We start from the raw sequence: 21,719 nt of genomic DNA, 5'->3' as shown, positions 1-21,719 counted from the left end.
CAAAGAAGGAAATCGGAAGGGATTTGCTCCCGATACAAGTCAATCTCAGTAGGGTTTCAAGGGTTTACTGACCTTGGTGAGCTGCCACAAAAAGATCTGCAGCGCCGATCTTTCTGTAACTTCGCAAAGTGTTCTGAACATTCTCAATAAACTTTCTTGTTCAGTCTCCGAAGGGTTCCGGGTTGCAGTATTCGAAAGATAGGAAGAGGTCTCTCGAGCGTGACATTCAGCCACTGACCGAGATAAAGCTGACTTTCAATCTGAGCGCTTCGACAATGTTGCCCCGGCCAACTTCGCTATCAAACGACTGATAACAGCGGTGTTTGAATCGGCAGTCTTCGGCATTGTGACCATCCATGACAATCTATGGGCGCTTTTCCGTAGCTTCTGGGGTCAGACGTGTAATTCCGCGATGCTCAATGCAAACCTCCACCGATTTTCTTCATATTTCACCCATATGTACTGTCCAGGATGGAAATGAAGTGTGCCAAGTCTGAAATGTATTGGAGAGGAATGGAGGGAGATATCCATGAAATACGTTATGGGTCGTAGCTTCTGGGGTCATGCTAGTACGGTACGACGTCGCAACAATAAGCAACCCAAAGACCCGAGCAAGCTAACAGGCAGCAGACGCCGACGCGTGCAATAGCGATCTTCACAGACGCTTCGAGAGGCAATACCAGACCGATGTGGTACTTGATATCATTTACATTCCACAACATCTTCGCTAGTCGTCCGTTCTTGACCGACATGTATACGGTGCAAGACGTTGCACGTTTCCGGGGAGCATCGTAAGGTAGCGCATACATGGTACGGCAGCCAGAGTCCGAGACCCGATATGTCATCGAAAGAGAGGGATCGCGCACGGAAACGGTAACATGACAGTTGCGGGTGCTGTGTGAATGAGTGGTCGGTGCGGAGGCAGTCGTATATGAGCGGGTGGTAATGACAGAGCAAATCGAGAGCGAGCGTGACAGTGGGCGTATTATTTTATGGGGAGGGGATTCAGGGGGATAGGGGATTGGATTGATTGGATGGATGGATGGATGGCGACGGGTATACATATACCAGGGATGGATGAGAGCGAATCGATACAATGCGGGAGAGAGGATCAAAAGCCAAGATTGGAGCCCAAACAGAAGATCAAAATCGGTGAGGAGCACGGCTTCGTAAGTTTCTAGGGATAGTGGTGAGGGTCATAAAAGAATGCATGATACGAATACAACACAGTCGGCAAGAAAGACGAAACCGTGCACGTGTGTCTACCAGAAGACGCAAGAACAGGGATAATGAGAGTAAAAGAACTCCGAAAGTACTCGTCCGTCGCATGCGCTTTTCCCTAAGTCAACCCGGCTCTGGCTTAGGCAGCAGCACAAGTAACGGGAAAAGCAATGTAAGACGTGAGGTACGCGGAGAGTTGCGACTCGAGTCGCGCGTTGTACATATGAGGGGCGTATCCGTTCGTTCGAGACTGGCCAGCAGCCTGCGAAAGCCTGAGGAGCAAGAGCGACGTGTATGGTGCTCAAAGCCGAAAGGCGGTCGGAAACGCAGGCGGCGAAGGATGGGTAGGAGGAAAGCGTGTAAGATGTGTGATGCCTGTCAATCCAAGGGAGGATAGGGTCTCTCGGACAGCGCAGCGTCCGACCGAGGTGACCGAAGTCCTATGAGAGCGACATCGAAGACGCGCTGTGGGTAAGCGTAGGCCTCGTGCGTCCCCTCGACTTGCCGCGCAAGATGTCGGCGATGACATCGTGCCCGGGATGGCCCCCCGTGGCATCATCGGTGTCGTGCTCGCGATCGATTTCGCATATGGCCAGGCTATGCCTCTTCCACTTGATGTCGACTTCGTGTGCCTGCGGCGGCTTCGCGCCTATCCTCGCGGCCTCCTTTGCACGCGCGACGCCCGAGGGGTCGATGGGCGTCTGGGTGAGGAGCCGCAGCTTGTCGGAGAGGCCGCTGAGGCTGCCGCTCCTCCTCCGGCCGCGGCTGGGTTGGTTTAGGCTCGTCGCTCCGCCGATGTCGAAGCCCATGACACTGATCATGGTGGTGGAATCGCCAGTGTTGTCCCTGATGATCTTGTGCCTTAGGCCTGGCGGCACTGGCGGCTCACGAGCATTGAGCTTGAGATGCGTAGGGGAGAAGCACCGAGATTGGGGGCGCGGCTTGGCTGCGGGGGTTGCACTGGGTGGAAAGGAGAGGGGGAGCGGGGGCGGCAAGGAGGGTGTGGGGGGAGGGAATGATGCGAAGGACGGTGAAAGGATGTGGAAGGACGGGACCAAGGGCTCCAGCTGGTCAATGACGTCTCCCGCTGGTGGGAACGGGTACTCGAAACGCGGTGACGAGTCGAAGGGGGTGCCTACGATAGATGAAGGCGAATGAAGAATGAGCGATCCCAGCTCAATCCTGTGAGGCTTCGCGATGGTCTGAGGAGGACATTGAGAAGGGGATGCCTATGCATCAGGTGAAGAGTTGGTACTTGAGGCAAGCGTATCAGAGGGGAAGCAACTCACCTCAAGGATCATGCCATCGTCAGTCTGCACGAGCATCACATCGTCCGTTTCGGGATCGGGGGTGGGGCCACTGGTTACTTCGTCGGGAGGAAGTAGACCGGCCTCGGGGATGACGACGGAGTCGAGAGCATTGACCGGGACGCAGGTTGAGGGAACGGTCGGCATTGGCTTGGGTTAGTGCACGGCACTGAGTACTAGGATGCCTCTGACAATGACTGCAAGGTGAGAAGGCTGCCGAAGACTCGAGGGCGTGGTGCTGGCCGATGGTACCTCCAACCTGGGGGCCGGTGTAGACAGCCAGCCTCTGGAGAATACTTAAGTGGACATGCCGCCCCAGATCCCGCGGGAGCATCTGACGTAAATCGGGTTCCTAATCTGGCAGAGGCAGTACCGCAAGCGCTACATCGTGAACCAACCAATCAGAGGCCCGCAATGCGATGAAGCGCCTCACAAGCGCGGCTCAGAACAACTAACTCTATAGGACAATACTCGGTATCGTACAGCAAGGATGGTTGTTTTGAGTTGCTGGGGTAATTGAGCTGTGGCAAACGGGGTTCAAGCTTCCAAGAAAAAAGCGATAAGTTTTATAACATGTGAAATCTGTCCCAACGCGACCATCACACCCATCACTGTCAATGCGAAGTAGATACAGGCTTGCTTCTGCAACGCCACCGACCTAGGTCTAGGGGCTCACCCTGATCGCCCATTCTCCCTGCCCCACCCGCCGGTCCCAAAATGGTCCTACTGCAGCCTGAATCCGCATAGTAAGACCGCCTGACCTGCCCTTCCGTGCTTTCTCATGTATGTTCGAGATGATGATGATGATTATTCAGACTGCCCAACCACTGCGTCCTGGGGAGAGCATTCAATTAGTTGCGATCCATCCGTCACAAGTAGGCCGGGCTTTACATAGAACACCTTTCTAGTCCACGCGTCGGCTCGACAGTGATAAGCCTGATAGCGAAGCTGCGGCGACGACCCCAGGTTGGAGCCCTCGGCACCGAGACGATCCCGAAGTCTACAGTAAGCAGTCTCGTTCGGGTCTCGCCACAAACCGAGAAAGATCGGGGTACGTTGGGAGTGTGGTCTTCTGTGGTGATACCCAAGTGAACATGCAAGCCATGTAGACGGGGGACGTACAACACCTTCGGCGCCCAGCTGCCTTCGTGAACAGCACAGTAGCTGGCACTGTTGCTACACCTTGGACTCGACATGCATGCAAATACGTTCTGACATCTCAGTCACTGCATGGTCTCGCCATACCCACGAGACTAGTCACCACCGTGTCCAATACTGTTCCCGCCCGACGCTCGTCATCGCCCATGTGTATGTTGATCCATCCATCCGACTAAAGGACAACCCCCAACTCTACAGCATCCGAGACAGCTGATGGCAGTCAGCCACCTTATATTCGTCCCGAATCATCCCATCGACTCGGATCTAGCGGTCAAACTATAGACTGCGACTGACAGGCTGTAGGCCCATTGCAGATGCCGGAATAGAACATAGGATGTTGGCCACAACCCGCTTTACTCCTGTCCTCCGTCGTCGTCATCACACAGGGATAGGCCGGCGTAAGCACAAATGGTGATGGCTCCGATGCTCTCCATAAGGACCGACAACCTGGATCCTCCGAGCTTAAACTCTACTGATTCTCGGCGACGCCCGTGAGTACCGTATAAGCTGTGCGTCGCCCCAGTACAACTCCACTTCCGGCGGCCACTCATCCCACATTATGCCAGACAAAACTGCGGTACTTATGAGCCTGACCTTCACAAGAGGAGTTCGCCGACATTGATAACGCTTCACGAGCGTGCCGTGCCATAGTGCTCCACGGCCCACGGAGTGAGCGGTGCGCCGACATATCCCGTTTCTCATCTGAGGTCCTAAAGACATCGCCCTGATATTGTTCTGCCCAGGTATGCCCTCCTCCCGCTCGTCGTCGGCACGCGAGAGTTGCCAGGGGGGCATTCGGGCCGCCCCACAAGGCCCTTCGTTCACCCGTAGCTCAATGTCGAATGCACCCGCCGGTCCGCACATCATGTTCGGCTCATCAGGACTGCTGCGATCACTTTTCGGACTTGTGATTCGCCCTGTCACCATCACCGCTTTAATGTCATTACAAGTATCAACACTTCGATGCTACTGGCTGACCCTTCGGAGTTCATCAACGTCATCCTCTTCAAGAGCGCTGTGTCTTTAGTCCAAGAGTGTCAAGCTTCGCAACGGTCAACGATTGGCAAGACGCCTTAGATAAACCAGCGAGCTGACCATCTCAGCCGCGTATCGCCAGCCAGGGACCTTCGCGGAGCCAAGATTCAAGGCATGGGTGTTGTCCTTGCAGCCCGCAATACCGCTTGCAGCTGATTCTAAGCCGTCAGGCCGTCGACAGGAATCATCGGAGGCACGTGCATTTGCATGCGGAGTCAATCAGAGAAAGCATTGATTGGACACGGACAATGTCAATCTTGTTTTTTATTTTATTTTACTAGAGAACGTGTACAGATCACTTCAGGAATTTCCGAGTCTCCGAGGGCATAATCAGATACTTAGTACCACCACCGATATCCCAGCGTTCAGTCACAAGAGAAGTACGAAGCCTGGCACCCGGCGCCGCATACACAACTCGCGGAGTTGAACCGTAATAGATACCGAGCCGAAGAAGCGGAGCATCATCCTACATACATAGTACTCAAGCGACTTAAGCAGAAGCGAGCGCCGCGATCGCTACGTGGGACCCACCAGCTTTCTACGCCGAGGAGGGAGAACCGGCGACGACGGTGTACTTGGTCTTGCTCAGGAGCGCGATGGTGGCGTCGTCGAGGTCGAGATGAGCCTTGACCATCTCGGGCGGGGTGAGAGCGAGCCACTGTACAAAATCGCGCAAGGATCAGCCCGAGGGACGGTGATGGCGCCACGAAGGACGGACCTGGTTCAAGCTGATATCCTGGTAGCGATCCGTGTTGAAGATCTCGAGGAAGCGCAGCGTAGTGTTGCCCGCGTTTTCGACGTAGTGGCCGAATGAAGCGGGCACGTAACCGATGTCACCAGGCTAGGAGCGGAGTGTCAGATATAGGTCGATTCCAAGACAGGGAAGTAGGTAAGAGGCTACGCTCACCTGGTAATTGAAGGTGCGTGCGTTGGACTCCGCGCCGAAGAGGGTCACACGACCTGTGCCCTCCCTGTCGAAGGAATTAGCAGCTATTCAAGCATGATCCACGTGCCTGAACCCACAAATAGTAAGTCCACTCGTCCTGAGTGGGGTGCCACTACAAGTTATGTTGGTGATTCCACGCTTTTGGTGCGGACATGTCGTCGATGCGCCGGTACTCACATGAAGCTCTCGCATCGCGCCGGGCTCGACAGTTACCTCAGCAACAGCGATCGCCGTGGAGACAGTGAAGGTGGTGGAATCGACCACCTTCACCGAACCGCCGTCAAGCTTAGTCGCATTCACCTGGGACAGGTGGAAGACGAAGGGGTTCGGGACCTGGCCCTGGGGGTCGGAGACGATGTACTTGCTGTCGGCGGGAGGTGGCGCTATGCAAACGAGACACGTTCAATCAAGGTGTCGGGGGCATCCAGCCATTCCTTTGTAAAGGCCATCCGTCAACTCACCGCTAGGGAAGATGTAGAGCTGCTCCCCGGGGATATGGTCGAACGCCGAGATGCTCGCCTTGAAATTTTTCGCCAACACCTCCTTGGGCACATGGGCAAGCCAATCCGTGAGCTGCGCATGACCGCAAAGCATGACCATGCACAAAAATGATATGAATGTGACGTTATCCGGTCAGCATCCGTGAGCTATTAATTGAGACAGCGTCGCGGCTACACACCAGGAATGTCGAGTCTTCGCTGAAGGCGCCGTCGTCGAAGACCTTGGGAAATGACGGTCAGCTCATGTGCGAGTCCAAGATAAGTTTGAACGGAACGAACAAGGAGGAATTCCGCGCCGTCCGGGTCGTCATTGGTGGCCTGGAGGGAGTGCGGGATGCCAGGTGGGAAGTACCAAAGGTCACCCGTGTTCTATTACGTCACGAACGGTATTGTCAGCGTGAGAAGTGACAAAAATAGCTGGAGCGGAGTACAATAAATACGCACTGCGGTGGCGAGGTAGTTCTGGCCATCGCTGTTGATAGATGTCACCTGCACAGAACCCTGGAGTAGCAGACGAAGATAGCAGGTCAGAATCTCCGCGAAATCTAGAAGCTATGCGTATCGGACACGTCGCGGGCGAACCTTGAGAACATATGCCCACTGAATCCACTGCCGTCAGCGAACTGCTCGTGTCTGAATCCAGGTAAGTGAACTCACTTCGGCGGTCTTGTGCCAATGGAGCTCACTGTGCGTGCTCATCAGCATGTGCGATGAAGGTCGCACGTACAGAGAACGTACCGGATCGCGCCTGCCTCGAGCCGCATGTTCACCCCCGCCATGGCTGGTGTGCCTGGATAAGGTCTCCGCCATCGTCAACGTTACTCAGGCAGACTCACAAGTCGCAATAGGCATCACATCCACTGCAAAGGTACTGTCAGCTGATGGATTTGTCGCTGCCTCCGCTCAGAACCTACCATTCTGCTGTCTAGCCCATCCGCCCGTCTGCAAACGGTTGTGACTGAGCGCCAAAGGCCACTTGGCATTCTGACTGTTGGCTAACTTAGTACTGCGGCCGATAGAATGCCATCAGATACAGAACTTACATGTTACCAGAATCCGTAGTAGGCGGCGCCAGCAAATCGGGGTTCTGAAGGGCGACAGGGATATTCTGCGGTCCGAGAATCTTCGCGCCCAAGGATTCACGGATGGGTTGAGGGTTGGTGGTGGAGTTCTGGGACCACAGAATATCGTTGGGGTCGTCGCTAGCGAAGGCCACCGTCTCCGACGCAGGCAAGGCCGACGACGTACCGGAGGCCAAGGCGCTCGCCGAATTGGCCGTGCTGGAGGGAGCTGCGCCCACCGCCTCGGAGGTCAGACTGAGAGACGCAACGGAAGACACAGCACTGCTATTGGCAGCGGGTGCAGCCGAGGCGTGGCCAGCCAGGAGGATAGCACAGAGGACTTTGCTAAAGGCGAGCATTGTGTATCTTGACAGGTGGATGAGAGCTGAGCGAGCTGAAGACTCCAGCTCGATCTCGAGGGCTTCTTATATGCGCTGACCGTGTACGAGAGAAGTTCGTTTGAACCGCTTCGTAGCACATGTAACGCGACCGTCAAGCGAAGTGGGGAATGTCCGTATTCTCCCGTCGCCCTCCTTCCGCACATGTTGGGTTGCCCCACGTCGTGAGGTGTCGGCCGGAATACATCCACGGCGCAATGGAGAAGTTCGGGTGCTGCATCACGGGTAACGACATTCAGGGCTCCGCTTGTGCTGAAATGACGCTGAGTGATGAGGAGGCTTACCTCCGCCTACGGTCCGACCCTACACCGTTGTCACAATGGAAGCGATGCCGATACAGACCGCGTGCACAATGCGAAGAACCTCCAAGCAAGATGGGAAAACTAGGATACCGATACACCTCTTTCGAGGATAGGCTGACCGATACACAAATACGGTCGATCGACTACTTCAGGTCCTGTCCGAGACGGGCATGCGAGTACCAGGGCTTCGTGAACATAGTGCACGCACCCAACACCGAGCATCAATCCTGAGTTATCTTTATCCTGCGGGGATCGGAGGTGGGCGACGTGATGGCCATCTGTCGGCAAAGGCCGTCGTGGAGCCTGCTCGGCAACAGAGGCGCACGAGTCCACCTATTCTTGAGTGACACCTCGCAATGAAGCGAGAATGTTCGACTATTCTGTGCAGGGAGGTGTGTCGAGTAAAGATTACATGGGCCCGGGTGACGAGGGCATTTGTCCCCCTATATTGAGAAGGAGAACAGGATTCCAACAGGACGACGTTGCCATGTCCACCGGACAGCAGGAATGGGTCTCCAATCAGCGTCCTCTAGAACGCTAAACAATGGTTCCTCTCGTTAGCAGGCTCAAAGCGGACGGTATTGCCGTCTACTTGAATCCAAGCCGTGACTCCTTCCGCAACGGAAGGGGACTAACCAATGGTAGCACGTGTGACTTGTGAAAGTGATTTCGAAATATCCTCCATTACTTCATTTCACGCATATCATTTGTTCAGTCCTGGCGGAGACCGGAGTTGGCCCCTAGAGACGGTATGTTAGCGAGCATCCGAAACTAAAGAATGACGGAAAGAAATTATGGCCCACCTTATCAAGCACCATCATCTCATATCCTGACCAGCATATATGCCGGCAGGATGGTAGTCGAGCTAAGAGGACATTGGTCACAACTCGGGGTGTGAGCGGTAGGGCAATAACGGGCTCTGCAGGGCGGTATTCTTGGAATCAACCGAAAAATATGCGCCTGCTCGCCTGCAGTTTCGGTGTTGAGAATGCTACCCGAAGAAGCTGTTTCAATTACCTTATTGCGCGTGAGATCGTCGGCAATCTGCTCTGCATAGAGCATCTCCATAGACCGTCGCAGTGCAGGGGCTAGGCACGGAACAAATCGCGCGAACGGAAGGGGGACCTTTGGAAAGAATCGGGAGCGTCTCATGCGGAAGTGTCGGGAGCGCATGGGACAGCAATGCTGACCGTCCACAAACTATAGGGACACTTCCGACTTTTTCCATTAGGCCAGAGACCATTGAGAATGAGGACGCAAGCCGGAGAGGAGCGGATACTGCACTAGTTCAGGGATGTACACTGCTAGAAAAGTCATAATGTGAGCCGTGGATATGGAGTGTTCATGAGCCACGGATGACTGACATCAGAAAACGCACTAGGAAGAGTTGCCCGGTTATGTGCGTCAAATTAGATTTATCCACGATATTCGTGAGGCACGTATAGGATGCGCGTGAGTGGTGATGACGATGGTGCTCGCGGTCGCGGTCGCGACCTTGGTGGTGGTACAGAAGAGAGAGGAGTCGACACCCGGCGTCTGTCAATGCGTCCGAGGCTCAAACCACGCGAGGCTGGTTGGTTAAACTCTACGTCTTCTGGGTACAGTAGCCAAGCGCACTTGGCAGGCACTATGGACTCGCGGTTGTGTACTGTGTACCGGAGAAGTACATAGACGACGCCGGGTTGGATTTCCACGCTGATTGCCAAGCCATTCGCGACCGTACGGCATCTGTCAAAATACTCACTCCACATTGATTTGATTTGAAATTGAGAAGGAGTATCTGCAAACTGACAGCAGTTTTGGGACGACGGAGTGGCCACAGAATGATGTCTCACTGCAGCAGCCCTCAAGGTAAGGCTATTATGATTTGTGGGCTCAATACTGGCTGACAGGTAACCGGAGTCGGGTTGCTTGAAGCCTGCGGCGCGAATGCTCGTACCGTTCCCAGCAGAGCCATCCCATTGCAGCGGTAACGCGGCTATTCGTGGTCGCTTATCGTAGCATCCACCCGTACGGTTCCGAGAACACTCCTCGACTCCGCATCCTCATGCAGGCACCACTTGGCTGGGTACATGACACCGTACGCAAAAGTAGACACCCGAGGGTCAATTCGGCGCGCTAGCGAGGTGTTTGCTACGCTCTTCGAGCTCGGGAGCGATGGAGAGACCCGCTCGCGGCACTCCTAGGCCTTTGCGCAAGACAAAGCACCCGACGTCGCTGCCGAGAAATGTCCGCCTCCGCAGGGTCCCGAGGCTGCTCGGCAGCCGCATGCTACAGACCTTCTCCAAACCCTGTCTACTGAATAGAGAACCAGGTCTATGCTTCGTCCTTCCCCGACTGGGTGATCGTCTAGAACTTCAGGGTAATCGAACAGCTCCTCGGCGGACCGAGCTGTGCGTAAGATGGTCAACATGTGACGGTGGCGAAGCGGGGTGTTGTACAGGTGACTGAACTTCTTCAGCAGCAGCATCCAAGCAAAGCAAGCTAACGAAGTGCATCCGTCCAATAGCGTTTTGACAGTTGCAAGGCACACGGAGAGGAGCAGCAAAGAGCGTTAGAATGGCCGTTTTTGGGTCGTGAAGGTCGTACATCAGCGAGTGCTATCATTCTGCGAGCAGAAGTTCGGAGCACGACGTCAGCCGCATGCATTCGGGTACAATGCGGGTAGCATGCGAGAGCTACTCACAAATTGTTCATCACCAGCTCTCGCACACTGTCCATCCCCGGCGAGGCAGTGGGATGCCCACAAACAACAGCGCGCAAGAGAGCACGACGAAAATAGCGTACACGCCATATCCGCCGACCCAATTGCAATCGAGGGACAGCGCGAAGAGTGATGTCGCGCCCGCAGGGCCGATCGCGCGCACAATGGAAGCGGCCAACTGTGCGATGCCGTTAGTGGCCCCCAGCGATTGCTTATTGGGCGCGGCTCCTGTAACAAATATAAAGGTGCAGCCTGGCCACATCCTTTAGTGACCGAAATAGAACCCAGGCAGTAGAGCGGCTAGGCACATACCGTAAGCCATATCCATGATCACGCAAAGCGCGAGTTGGGTGAAGACGAGAAGCCAGACAGCGGTTGTGATCCCTCCCGCCTTCGCCAGGATGCTCATGATCGGGTACAAGCACCAGAGAGGGATGAACATGAACATGCCCACGTAAAAGACGCGCTTGGGGCCGAAGTGGTCAACGAACTTCGCAAAAAAGAGCGCTTGGAATATGCCGTCCATGATCCCGAAGCAACCAAGGATGGTGCCGATAGTCGACGGAGGGAGACCGAGGCCTCCGAGCTCGATCGGTGTCGAGAAAAACAGGGGCTGAATGGCGCGGTAGGAGATCTCTAGCAAAGCCAAGGCCGCGTAATTGAGCACCGACCATACCACGGGTTTCGTGAGCAGCGCGCGGATGGGAACATTCGCGGGAGAATCAGAAGGTTCATGATTGACGAGAGTATCGTCAGAGGCGAACCGGACTATCTTCTTGCGTACAGGCTGTTTCGGAACGGTCTGGGCAGATGGTCAGCGCCCGGGACATAACGGTATGCATGGCGAGCCTACCTCACGCAAGAGAGCCGCAGTGACCACGAAGATCACTGCGGAGAAAAGCGCCGATGCGGCGCATGGAAGGAAATAAGGATAGTACCGCCAAAATGGGTTTGAAAAGATGTCCGGCCACCGATCGTGAGGCCGCGCTAGCTGGCCTCCGATGATGGGTCTATGAAATTTGGTTAACATCGCATAGTTCTCAGAGGAAAGGAGAACGCACCCAATGGTGCCCCCTACGGACCACATAACAGGCATCATAGCGAAGCCTTGAGCCATATTCGACGCGTCGGTAAGGTCTAGCCGAAACCCAGTGTCAAATTCAACCAGAATGGCACAGAAACAACCATCTCACCTGCAATCATGCTTTTTATGACGCCGGTATTGCCATTGAGCATTCCGACCAAGCAACGGCTATCTCGGAAGCACATAGAGCATTGTGAGTAAGGCGAATCGCACAGGAACCGTATTACCCCACCTGATCACGAGACCGGTAAACGTTTTGGAGATACCAAAGAATAGCATGGATATGCAGAGGCCTCCGACTCCCGTGAGCAGAACGGGTTTGCGACCAATGCGGTCAGATATCCGGGCCCACTGCATGATGAACATTGCCTCTGTTACAAAGAACAGGGACTCCTACAATCGACGTAGGGAGGTGAGTTTCACAAGTCATCTCATATTATCATGTGAGGCACTCACGATCATGCCTGCGTAGTACCCGACCTTTTTCTCGTCTCCGCCCGTGATATCGAGTTCGCTGACTAACTGAAGCATAATAGAAGTAGGCAAAAATTCATCGAGGAACAGGTAAGGAGTCATACTTGGTTGATGAACGGATATATACACTGCGATGTGATGGGCTCGGCGAGCTGCATGAGCAGCAGAACGAATATCTGCAGGCGCGGCAGCGGCGTCGGGGCCTTCAGCACCTTCCGCTCCGGTGACGCCAGGAGAGCTGTCTCCTCATCGGACTGCTGACGACAAGCATCCTGTGCACAGTGCATTCCAAGGAGGCAGAGGAGAGATGGCGAGGACCAGGGGTGCAGGAGACATTTGGCCGCGGGAGCCACTGTCCTTTATCACCCGGCCGCGCGCGTAATGGATAAGGCCGAGCAGCTGAGCTAGGAACTGTCAGTCGAGGTCGAAGCGTCCTACATATTCCGCAAGCGATTAGGCGGAAAGCTCTGGAAGCAGATGTGGAGTTCCAAGCGCGACATGGAAGGACGGCCCACGACCAAGCCTGCGAGCCTCTCCGAGGGACTCACACGCTGGTCAAGTAACTTACACGAGATAGTACGCAGGCGACACGTAAATTTCGTATCATTGACTGCCCGAATTCACGTCCCGACGATCCGAGCGCATGATCGATGCATATCGATGGACGACACAGGGGCAAAGACGTCCTTCAATTGCTCAAAAATCCTATTCAACCGCGGCCTCGACGTGGCCCTCAGGGCGAGTCTCAAGCGGTAGCTCATATGAACGACCACTTTACCTGAAGGTCAGGTTCACGGCCAAATCGCCGTACTGCGCGGCGACTTCACCTCGCTAGCGATACGCCTGAGGAAGCCACGAAGCCAGATCGATGTATCGACTAGCGATAGCCACTTTGTGGCAGGCGGCCTCGGAGGCAGCGGTGGAAGGCAGAAGCCAGGTCACATTCCTCGTATGCTTTAGATTCCTAGAGAGTACTGTAGATGACGCAAGGCGTACATTCGCATGGTGGGGCTCTTTTGAATGGTGATATGTCGAAGCATAAGAGCGTCTGTTGGACGCAATGAGAGACAAGACCACGATTAGACATGAGGTTACCGTGACTGCATCAAGTCAAAAGCCTATCCTTCAAGCGCCCGACAAGCATCGGACCGATGAAACTCATATCAAGCCGCCCAGCAGGTCCGAGGTCTAAGCTGACAGCAACAGACGAGCTCGCAAGAAACATCAGACAGACGGCCGACAGTCGAGACATCAATACGTACAGGACGATAAGTAAGAATGCACAGCTGACCTCGAGACACCGAGTCAAACTGGAGCGGATTTGCACATGATGATTGACACAGAAATGTGTGAATAGCAATGGCGACTTGTCGAGTTCCCCCTCGCCCTCTAAATTCCCCGATACTGTACACAATTACGTGAATCTGCTTCCAACGCTCGCTAGCGACATTGCAATGTGGCACGGCGCTACAATTTGCACAAGGCTTCTGACCCCCCTACGGCAGCTCAGCTCGACGTCTTCGTCTCGAAAAATTTCCGAGCGGCCTCCAGCGCGTCCTGCACCTTCGACACCTCTGTACCAACCCCCTGCGCGCCATCGGGCTTGCCGCCCGCCTGCGTGATGAATGGACATGTGAGCCGCCGATCCCCACCCGTAGACGAACAAGGACAAGGTTCGCGAAGGCACGGCGACTTACTTTGCCGCCAAGAATATCCACCACGGCGTTCGCCCACTCCCGTCCGTCCAATCCCTTGGCCTTTGCAGCCTCAGAGACGGCGTTGACGTGCGCGACCTTGCCGTTCGCCGCGTCCGCGCTGAAGATGTAGATGGACTTGCCGAGCTTCTTCGCTTGGAGGACGACGCCTTGCAGGACTTTTGCGTTGGCGTTCACGTCGAGGACGGCGAAGTACGCGGGCGCGTCCGGCTTCTCCTTGAAGAACTGCTGCAGCGCGTCGCCAGCCTGAGCGCCGCAAAGACCACGATAGCGCTGAGCGTCCAAGCAGATGAACACACGATGAGAAAGCTTACAGCCTTATTCGCGGCGGCCTCCTTGTCCTTCAGGTACTTGTCGAACGCCTTCCTGACGGCGCCCAGACGATCCCGAAGCTCGTTCTTCTTGAGCAGCGATATGTCCGCCTGGCCGATTTGCTGGAAACAGACGCGGCATAAGACTCCCCGCAGGCAATCGCAATGCCACATCCGGACGAAGGGGCACTCACCACCGTGTACGCCTTTAGCGCCACGTCCTTCTCGGCGTCACCCAGCGACTCGATGCGGTTGAGCTGCGCGGTGAGCGACTCGCCCTGCCGGCGTGCCTCTGCCGCCTCGTGCCCTGTGACCGCGACGACGCGCCGGATGCCCTTCGCGATCCCGGACTCTTCCGTGACGATGAAGTCCTTGATCTCGCCCGTCTTCGCGACGTGCCTGTGTGTGCGCGCGCAGAGATAGCCAACCAAACGCTCGATCAGCGACCGCACGCACTTTCGCACTCTCGCAAGTCAGTAACGCAGATGACGTACGTGCCGCCACACAGCTCGATGCTCGTCTTCCGCCACCTCGGGTTCTCCAGATCCTGCGCGATCTCCTCCACGGGGTACTCGAGCGCGACGACGCGCACCGGGTCCGGGTACGACTCCCCGAAGACCGCGCGGAGCGAGTGGATCTTCTGCGCGACGGGCAGCGCGAGCTCCTTCGCGTACACGCCGACGTTGCGGCGCACCCAGTCCTGGCTGAGCGCCTCGATCTTCGCGAGCTCGGCCGGGGTGACCTGCGCCTTGTGCGAGAAGTCGAAGCGGAGCTTCGTGGGCGCGACGAGCGAGCCCTTCTGGTCGATGTGGTCGCCGAGGACCTCGCGCAGGGAGTAGTTGAGGATGTGCGTCGCGGTGTGGTTGTTGCGGAGCGGCCAGCGTCGGAGCTATCGCTGAACAGTCAGAAGGGGACAGAAGCGGGAGAAAGGATGCGGACGATGATCAACGGGAGTGAATGGGGGATCCGCACGTACTTCGTCGTATGACGAGACAATCTCGTCGCCGACGGCCAGCTTGCCGTACTTCATACGACCGATGTGGAGGACGTAGCCGTTAAAGACCTGGACGTTCGTCACTTCGAATTCTGCCACGCCGTCGATGATGATGCTGCCGGTGTCGTATTCCTGACCACCGGACTCCGCGTAGAAGCTTGTGCGGTCGAGGATCAGCCCGAACGTGGTGTCCTCAGGGATCTCCCCGGTGGTTTTCAGGAAGGCCTTCTTGTTGTAGATAGCGACGACCTTTGCTGTGATGCTACCGCGCTCTGCAATGCGCACCGCGTCAGCAGTCGACCTGATGTTCCCCGTCATTCTAAGCACTCACGGAACTTGAACGAATCGTCCGTCTTCGGCACGTCCACATTCTTCTCCAGCGCCGCGATGTCGTGCACGTCGAGCGCAACAGTCTCGCCCGCGCCCTTCTTCACGCCCGCCTTGCTGGCTTCCTTCGACGCCGCCTGCGCAGCCTCGAACTCCGCCTCGTTCACGCCCAGCCCAAGCTCCTCCGCCATGAGCCGCGTGAGGTCGACGGGGAAGCCGTACGTGTCGTACAGCCGCCACACGTCCTTCCCGCTGAGCTCCTTCTGGCCGGCCTCGAGCGCCTTCTTCGCGTACTGCTCAAAGAGCTTCTCGCCCCGGTCGAGCGTGCGCGAGAACGACTCTTCCTCCTCGTCGAGGATCTCCTTGATCTCGTCGTACTTCTGCGTGATCTCAGGGAAGACCGAGCCCTACGCGAACGGTGAGTCAGCGGACAGAACGCGCACGCACAGGGGCAGGGGCAGGCAGCCGCACCATCTGCTCGACGACGACCGGGACCAGCGACGAGAAGAACGCGCCGATGGGCACGCCCAGCTTCTTCCGCGCAAACCGCGCGCCCCTCCTCAGGATCCGCCTGAGCACGTACCCGCGCCCGACGTTGTTCGGCACGCCGCCGTCGCTCAGCGCGAACGTCAGCGTGCGCACGTGGTCCGCGATGACGCGGTACGCGGTGTCGACCCCGTCCGGGTCCTCGTCGCCGAACTTGCCCGCGTACGCGCGGACCCCGGTGAGCTCCTGGATCTTCGCGAACAGCGGCGCGAAGACGTCGGTGTCGTAGTTGGAGCGCTTGTTCTGCACGACGGAGACGAGGCGCTCGAAGCCCATGCCGGTGTCGACGTGCTTCGCGGGGAGCGGGCGGAGCGAGCCGTCTTCCTCGCGGTTGAACTGGATGAAGACGTTGTTCCAGATCTCGAGCACGTCCGGGTCGTCCTGGTTCACGCGGTCGGCCGCGTTCCGGCCGCCTATGCGGTCGAAGTGGATTTCACTGATACGTCGTGAGGATCGTGCAGCGAGGAAGTTGCGAACTGAGTGAACTCACCTGCAGGGCCCGCAAGGTCCGGTCGCGCCCATCTCTATGCGTGGCGATGAGCACAAAGCGGGTACGATGACTGCACGGGCTCACCCCAGAAGTTGTCCTTCGCATTGCCGGGGATGATGTGGTCCTCCGCAACGCCGGTTGCTAACCAGTACTGTTTCGCCTCGAGGTCAGGCTCGAGGCCGTTCTTGGGGTCTCCCTCGAAGTACGTGACGTAGAGTTGGTCTTTGGGGAGCTTGTAGACCCCCGTCAGGAGCTCCCAGGAATACGAGATGGCTTCTTTCTGCGCTCCGCCACGTCAACGCCGTGCCCGCAACCGCAACGCAAGAGAGAGCGGGCGCACGCACCTTGAAGTAGTCGCCGAACGACCAGTTGCCCAGCATCTCGAAGAACGTGTGGTGATACGAGTCCTTCCCGACATCCTCCAGATCTGCACACGCGTTCACGCACGTAGCACGTAGTTTGGACGGAGAGACGTACCGTTGTGTTTTCCGCCTGCACGTATGCACTTCTGCGAGTTGAACGCGCGTTTCAGTCGCGCGAGCTCGGAATGGGGGTCGACCGTGCCGAGGAAGATGGACTTGAACTGGACAGAGCGCGTGTCAGCGAGCACGCAGGCGATCGATCATCGCCCGTGAGACGTACCTGGTTCATGCCAGCGTTGGCGAAGAGCAGCGTCGGGTCCTCATACGGGATGGTGGAGGAGGAGGGGACGTAGGGGTGGTCCTTGCTCCTGAAGAAGGCGAAGAAGTGCTCGCGCACCTGCGCGGCGGTCAAGTACGGGGGGGTCTGCGACTCTGAGGACGCCATCCGTGCGAGCGGGCGGGGCGATGGGAATCGATGGAGAGACAGAGACAGAGACGGCCGCAGGGCTCTGCAGAGCATGCGACTCGACTGCATCTCCTTCCTGACTCGCCCACACGATCAAATGCTCGCCCTCTCACGTGCCGGACGGTGCAGCGGGACGGAGTCGCATTCCACGAGCGCTCCTCGCCGTCTTCGCTAGCCGACCACCACCATCCTCCGCGCTCCGTCTTCCGTTCCGAGCCCTGCGTCGTCGCCTCCCGTCCGCCTGCTGCGTGGGTGTGGGTCGCACCAAGACAACATCTCAGAATAACACTCAATCCACTATGTGCATCATGGCGACCTTCTGTCTAGAACAAACGACTAGTGCACCTCGCCCCTCCCGAAAACCTGCGCAGCGTACTCCGTGAATCGCATCTCTCGGCACAGTATTGCTCTTAAATGCCTCGTGCGTCTTGTCTTTGGCACTCTTTGGCGAAGGTCGGACGGGGAGGAGCGAACGCGTTGTACAACGGGTAACCAAGAGCCTCTTCTCCTGCAAGGTCACTGTCTATGCAGGGCCGAAGCGAATACATCCCCACGTCCTATGTCAGTCTCCAAACGCACGCAAGTCTGAGACGAGGCCGTTGCATTCACATCCCAATGCACTAGAAACCCACATTGGTTTTCATTTGACGTTACGGTTTGGACAAAACAAACTGCCTTTCGAGCGATTGCTCCGATCATAACGGGCTAATGGTACAGCGTGTCAAATACAGCACAAAACAAAACGGTGAGTACAAAAATGCATCACATGAAGTCATGTCAAATCGTGACCCATCAGAGTCGTAACAGTCCAGAAAAGTGGCAAGCGAACGCGAACACAACAAATCGGCTGTACGAGACGTGCTCCGTCAGTACTCCCCTGTGCACCTGAAGACCGTCTCGTTTACTCACCGCGAACGGAAAATCACGACTGCTGGAAGTCGCGAGCATGGCGGCGCTCACCGACGACCTGCCGGGCAACATTGGTGACGACGGGCTTATACTGCGTCTCAGTTTCGGTCGCCGTCCAGGTGATGGGGTACGTGGTGAGCCACTCGTAGGGTGGGGTCGTCGTCCAGATCTCCTCCACGCGCGTGCCCGTGTACGTCTTCGTCTGGACCACGGTCGCGGTGGGCTGCCAAATCGTGGTGGCCTTCTGCAAAAACAAACCTAGGTGAGCGCCCCGGCCCGAGCACCAAGGAGGGAAGGCCGACTCACGGCATCCTGCTTGGCGGAGACACCAAACGCGGCGGAGAGTGCGACGCCGGCGAGGGTCAGGATCGTCGTGAGCTGCATTTTGACGGTGATGTGCGAGGGTGGTAATGAGGAGGAGGGGAATGCAAGTTTAGAGGACTGCGAGGAGCGAGTACAAGGAAGCTTGGGGGACGAGCCTGTTCGAGCTGAACCTGTTTTCTGCCCGTAGAACACGCGACTAATTTATACCCTGAACCGTCGCCGGGGTCGCCCCCGAGTACTGCGCGCTCGTCATATGGCCGTCTCCCTTGGCGAGGAATTCTTGAGGCTAGATGCGCGAACCCGATCCACGCCCTGCGATAGGGCGCCTGCGCCAACCTTGAGCGATTTAGTATTTACTGAGCATATGCATCATCGTCGCATCCTCCTCTTCCGTCCCACGCCAGGCGCGCTGCGTCGGACGTACGTCGCTGTACTGCACGCCTCCTCTCCGGACCCTCTCCGGACCCTCTCCGCTCAGCCGGCCGCGCCTCTGCGACAGCGCACGCTTCCGGGCCTCGCACATGAATGAACGGGCACCGAGCCCGCTGCCGGCATCTCGCCTCCCCGTCCCCCACAGAAGACGGCCCAAGCCTGCAATCGTCCGGACGCATGCACGCGCAGAAGGCGAACATCAGCCGAAATTCTGCACGCGGGGCCCAGCGTATCGAGAAGCGTCCCGAAGCGGGGCACTCTGTTCGGTCACGGTGCCCCCGAGGCGCCCGCTGCCCGCACTTTTTGCGTCCGCCGCGCATGCTCTCTGGTGTGGCTGATGGTCCTCTTCCGAGAAATAACAGTGGTTCCAGCGCGGCGGGATTCGGCCCCCTTTGCCATGGACCTCATTCATTCGGTGATTCAGCACGGCCTCGTCAGCGGCCTGCACGCTCTTCGACCAGGCACCCTGCTGAGTACTCAGTATTCAATACTCAGTACGAGTGCGGAGCGTGGCGCCGTCTTGGGTGCTTCTTGACGCAACGCCAGGACACCCATACATACAGCACAGGAGCCCTATGTAAACACGCGCCCCGGAGGAGGTGGACAGTGCGCCCGGAGAGGATCCCTGATCCGATAGTCGCCCACCCAGAGCCTAGGGCCAACGTCTTTCCTCGTGTTATCTCCCTTGAGGCACCCTGCTCGCAATGTGCGCACATACAGCTGACCTTCGAATGGGGGCTTCCTGAATCCTCTTCGTCACCTCCCGTAATCGCTCTTGCCCGCACTCTCCACCTTGTGCGCTATGCCTCGCCTTTGTCAGCCCCTTGACATGAAAGAGCTTGAACTCTACACTATGCAACTATGTATACCATGTCAAACCTCGCCTCCTGCAGCAGCAGCAGCAGCAGCAGCAGCTCAACAGAACGCTTCGAGAGACGGTGATGCGACCAGCTCCCATTCGAGTCTAGAACGCCGAAATCCGCATCCTTAGGGCCAAGCGAACACACGGGGGAAACGCCGCCATTGGAGGACGCGTGCGTCATTTTAGCGTCTGTGTGCACCATGACTGGCCAAGATCAACACAGTCGTCTTCGTTCGCTCGTGCGCGCCCACCACCCCCGCAACATCACGGTGCTCGCGCCTCGCTGGTGGCGATGAGGCGATGGCGATCTGCCGGCGGTCGCGATCGGTAAGCCCCCCACAGCGATTTGACGAGCGGACTCGCGTCAGCATCTTACATCACCCAGCCATCATCGACCTTTGTCTGCAAACGCAAAACGCCAGTCAGTCTCGGTCGACTGCACCGTGCCCGCGAGTCGCAGGACGGACGCATGGCGCGCGAGTTACGTCTCGCATCCGGCCGCGAATGTCCGTCGCCCGATGTGTACACTGTATCCTTGGCACCAGGCGCGACGTTCGGCAGGAGGCTCGATCGACGATCGCAGGGTGATCATGCTGCTGTGTGTATACGTACCAGGACACATCTTCTGTGTGCACACCTGGATCCCTGGGCTGTCGCATAGCGAGCATCGCGCCTTTTCGCAATAGACCAACGAGCTCCAGCCCATGTGGATGCCGTCTCACCATCGTCTCTGGACGTCTCCAGGCCCCAGCACTCAGTATCAGTACGGAGGCGAACACCGGCCTCGACGACCTTCCAGCATCGCCATATGGACATTATGACGTCCATGGCGAGTCAGTCGGCTCCGTCATGCCCACGCAACGGCTCGTTGGGGTCGCTCTGAACTTTCTGGCATGGTGGTTTGCCCACTTCGTGCTTTGCAAGCCTGTTTGCTCGTCTGAGTCAGCCGCCTCACGTACCCCCCTTCGATCATGGGTAACACACGACCGGATGCGGAAGGTGTATTACCACTACGCCCGCGCAATCGACCGTCATATTGAACGGGGCCGCTGAGTAGCTCCTCTCAACCTACGCACCGACTGATCTTCCATGGCTCAGCGCTGAGCCTTCAAATCTGCACCTGCGTAGGTGATCAGAAACGTGTTGCTCGGTACATGCGTGCATGCCGTACCTCCACGCCGAACTCGCCGCTCGAGACCGCTCAAGCCTCGTTTGGTTTCCAAGGGTCATCCCAATCGGGCCGGGAGGGTCGTCATCGTCTTAGCGGACCCTGCACAACCAGAAATTCTATACGGAAACTGCGCACAAAACAAACGAAGACCCTAGGGTCCAGCGCATGCCAGAGCCTCCTTACGCAAACACTCCAAGGAGCCTCGCGCTATCCATGAGAACGGTTTGTCCGAAACCAGGACTTTGAATGACCCGGCCGCAGTGCGCGGAAGTGACCCGGCAGAGGAAACTCAGAGATTTGCTCAGCCAAGGACGACAGCCCTCTGGTGTGTTGGAGAAAGTCCCGTCTGAACGAGACGTTCGAGTCCGATAGTCGGACCGCCCGTGCATGTGCAACATGCTGTTCGTGTTCAAGAGTGCGAGCCTCAAGGCAAGACGATTGAAATGCATATATACGGGATCAGATGGGTGGCATCGCGCGCGCACATACAACCAACGCGCCGCTGGGTTGCGCGTGGTGGATCGCCCTTTATCTGATGACGAGATGGAAGCTGCGGAAGACGACATTCGACGTTTTGGAAGGGGGAGGGGTGAAGCAGGAGCAGCCTGAAAAGATCGGAA

General features: G+C 57.0%; 5 protein-coding genes across 5 annotated transcripts; all 5 read right to left on the bottom strand.

Annotated features, from left to right (window-relative positions):
* Positions 1 to 952: 952 nt before the first annotated feature.
* DICSQDRAFT_159789 (uncharacterized protein) lies at positions 953 to 2,804 on the bottom strand. The gene is made up of 2 exons (XM_007362468.1): positions 2,511 to 2,804; positions 953 to 2,450 (listed from the first exon to the last, which is right to left on the bottom strand). Exons 1-2 carry the CDS (start codon positions 2,673 to 2,675, stop codon positions 1,662 to 1,664), a joined length of 954 nt encoding a protein of 317 aa, XP_007362530.1. The 5' UTR covers positions 2,676 to 2,804; the 3' UTR covers positions 953 to 1,661.
* A 2,455-nt stretch (positions 2,805 to 5,259) lies between these two features.
* DICSQDRAFT_100044 (oxalate decarboxylase) lies at positions 5,260 to 9,234 on the bottom strand (the record flags this gene model as incomplete). The annotated part of the gene is made up of 19 exons (XM_007362467.1): positions 8,946 to 9,234; positions 8,732 to 8,888; positions 8,565 to 8,668; positions 7,911 to 8,465; positions 7,211 to 7,840; positions 7,082 to 7,155; positions 7,004 to 7,027; positions 6,906 to 6,948; positions 6,825 to 6,852; positions 6,750 to 6,767; positions 6,612 to 6,668; positions 6,447 to 6,536; positions 6,347 to 6,388; positions 6,129 to 6,240; positions 5,845 to 6,050; positions 5,745 to 5,779; positions 5,629 to 5,692; positions 5,440 to 5,562; positions 5,260 to 5,379 (listed from the first exon to the last, which is right to left on the bottom strand). Exons 5-19 carry the CDS (start codon positions 7,585 to 7,587, stop codon positions 5,260 to 5,262), a joined length of 1,413 nt encoding a protein of 470 aa, XP_007362529.1. The 5' UTR covers positions 7,588 to 7,840; positions 7,911 to 8,465; positions 8,565 to 8,668; positions 8,732 to 8,888; positions 8,946 to 9,234.
* Positions 9,235 to 10,624: 1,390 nt separating this feature from the next.
* On the bottom strand, positions 10,625 to 12,477 carry DICSQDRAFT_100039 (MFS general substrate transporter; the record flags this gene model as incomplete). Its single annotated transcript, XM_007362466.1, has 8 exons — positions 10,625 to 10,884; positions 10,945 to 11,434; positions 11,486 to 11,642; positions 11,694 to 11,769; positions 11,826 to 11,884; positions 11,949 to 12,109; positions 12,173 to 12,238; positions 12,295 to 12,477. The coding sequence occupies 8 exons, from the start codon at positions 12,475 to 12,477 to the stop codon at positions 10,625 to 10,627; spliced, it is 1,452 nt and encodes a 483-aa protein (XP_007362528.1).
* Positions 12,478 to 13,696: 1,219 nt separating this feature from the next.
* DICSQDRAFT_51965 (uncharacterized protein) lies at positions 13,697 to 17,380 on the bottom strand (the record flags this gene model as incomplete). Its single annotated transcript, XM_007362465.1, has 13 exons — positions 13,697 to 13,804; positions 13,888 to 14,151; positions 14,220 to 14,339; positions 14,411 to 14,615; positions 14,711 to 15,105; positions 15,193 to 15,482; positions 15,542 to 15,944; positions 16,009 to 16,519; positions 16,574 to 16,607; positions 16,658 to 16,853; positions 16,918 to 17,000; positions 17,051 to 17,156; positions 17,216 to 17,380. 13 exons carry the CDS (start codon positions 17,378 to 17,380, stop codon positions 13,697 to 13,699), a joined length of 2,880 nt encoding a protein of 959 aa, XP_007362527.1.
* Positions 17,381 to 18,037: 657 nt separating this feature from the next.
* On the bottom strand, positions 18,038 to 18,792 carry DICSQDRAFT_133460 (uncharacterized protein). Its single transcript, XM_007362464.1, has 3 exons — positions 18,617 to 18,792; positions 18,311 to 18,554; positions 18,038 to 18,248 (listed from the first exon to the last, which is right to left on the bottom strand). Exons 1-2 carry the CDS (start codon positions 18,692 to 18,694, stop codon positions 18,324 to 18,326), a joined length of 309 nt encoding a protein of 102 aa, XP_007362526.1. The 5' UTR covers positions 18,695 to 18,792; the 3' UTR covers positions 18,038 to 18,248; positions 18,311 to 18,323.
* Positions 18,793 to 21,719: the final 2,927 nt, after the last annotated feature.

This window comes from Dichomitus squalens, assembly GCF_000275845.1.
Source record: "Dichomitus squalens LYAD-421 SS1 unplaced genomic scaffold DICSQscaffold_4, whole genome shotgun sequence".
Lineage (NCBI taxonomy): Eukaryota > Fungi > Basidiomycota > Agaricomycetes > Polyporales > Polyporaceae > Dichomitus > Dichomitus squalens.
Note: the sequence above shows the minus strand (reverse complement) of the source record. Positions and strands in the feature narration are given on the sequence as shown.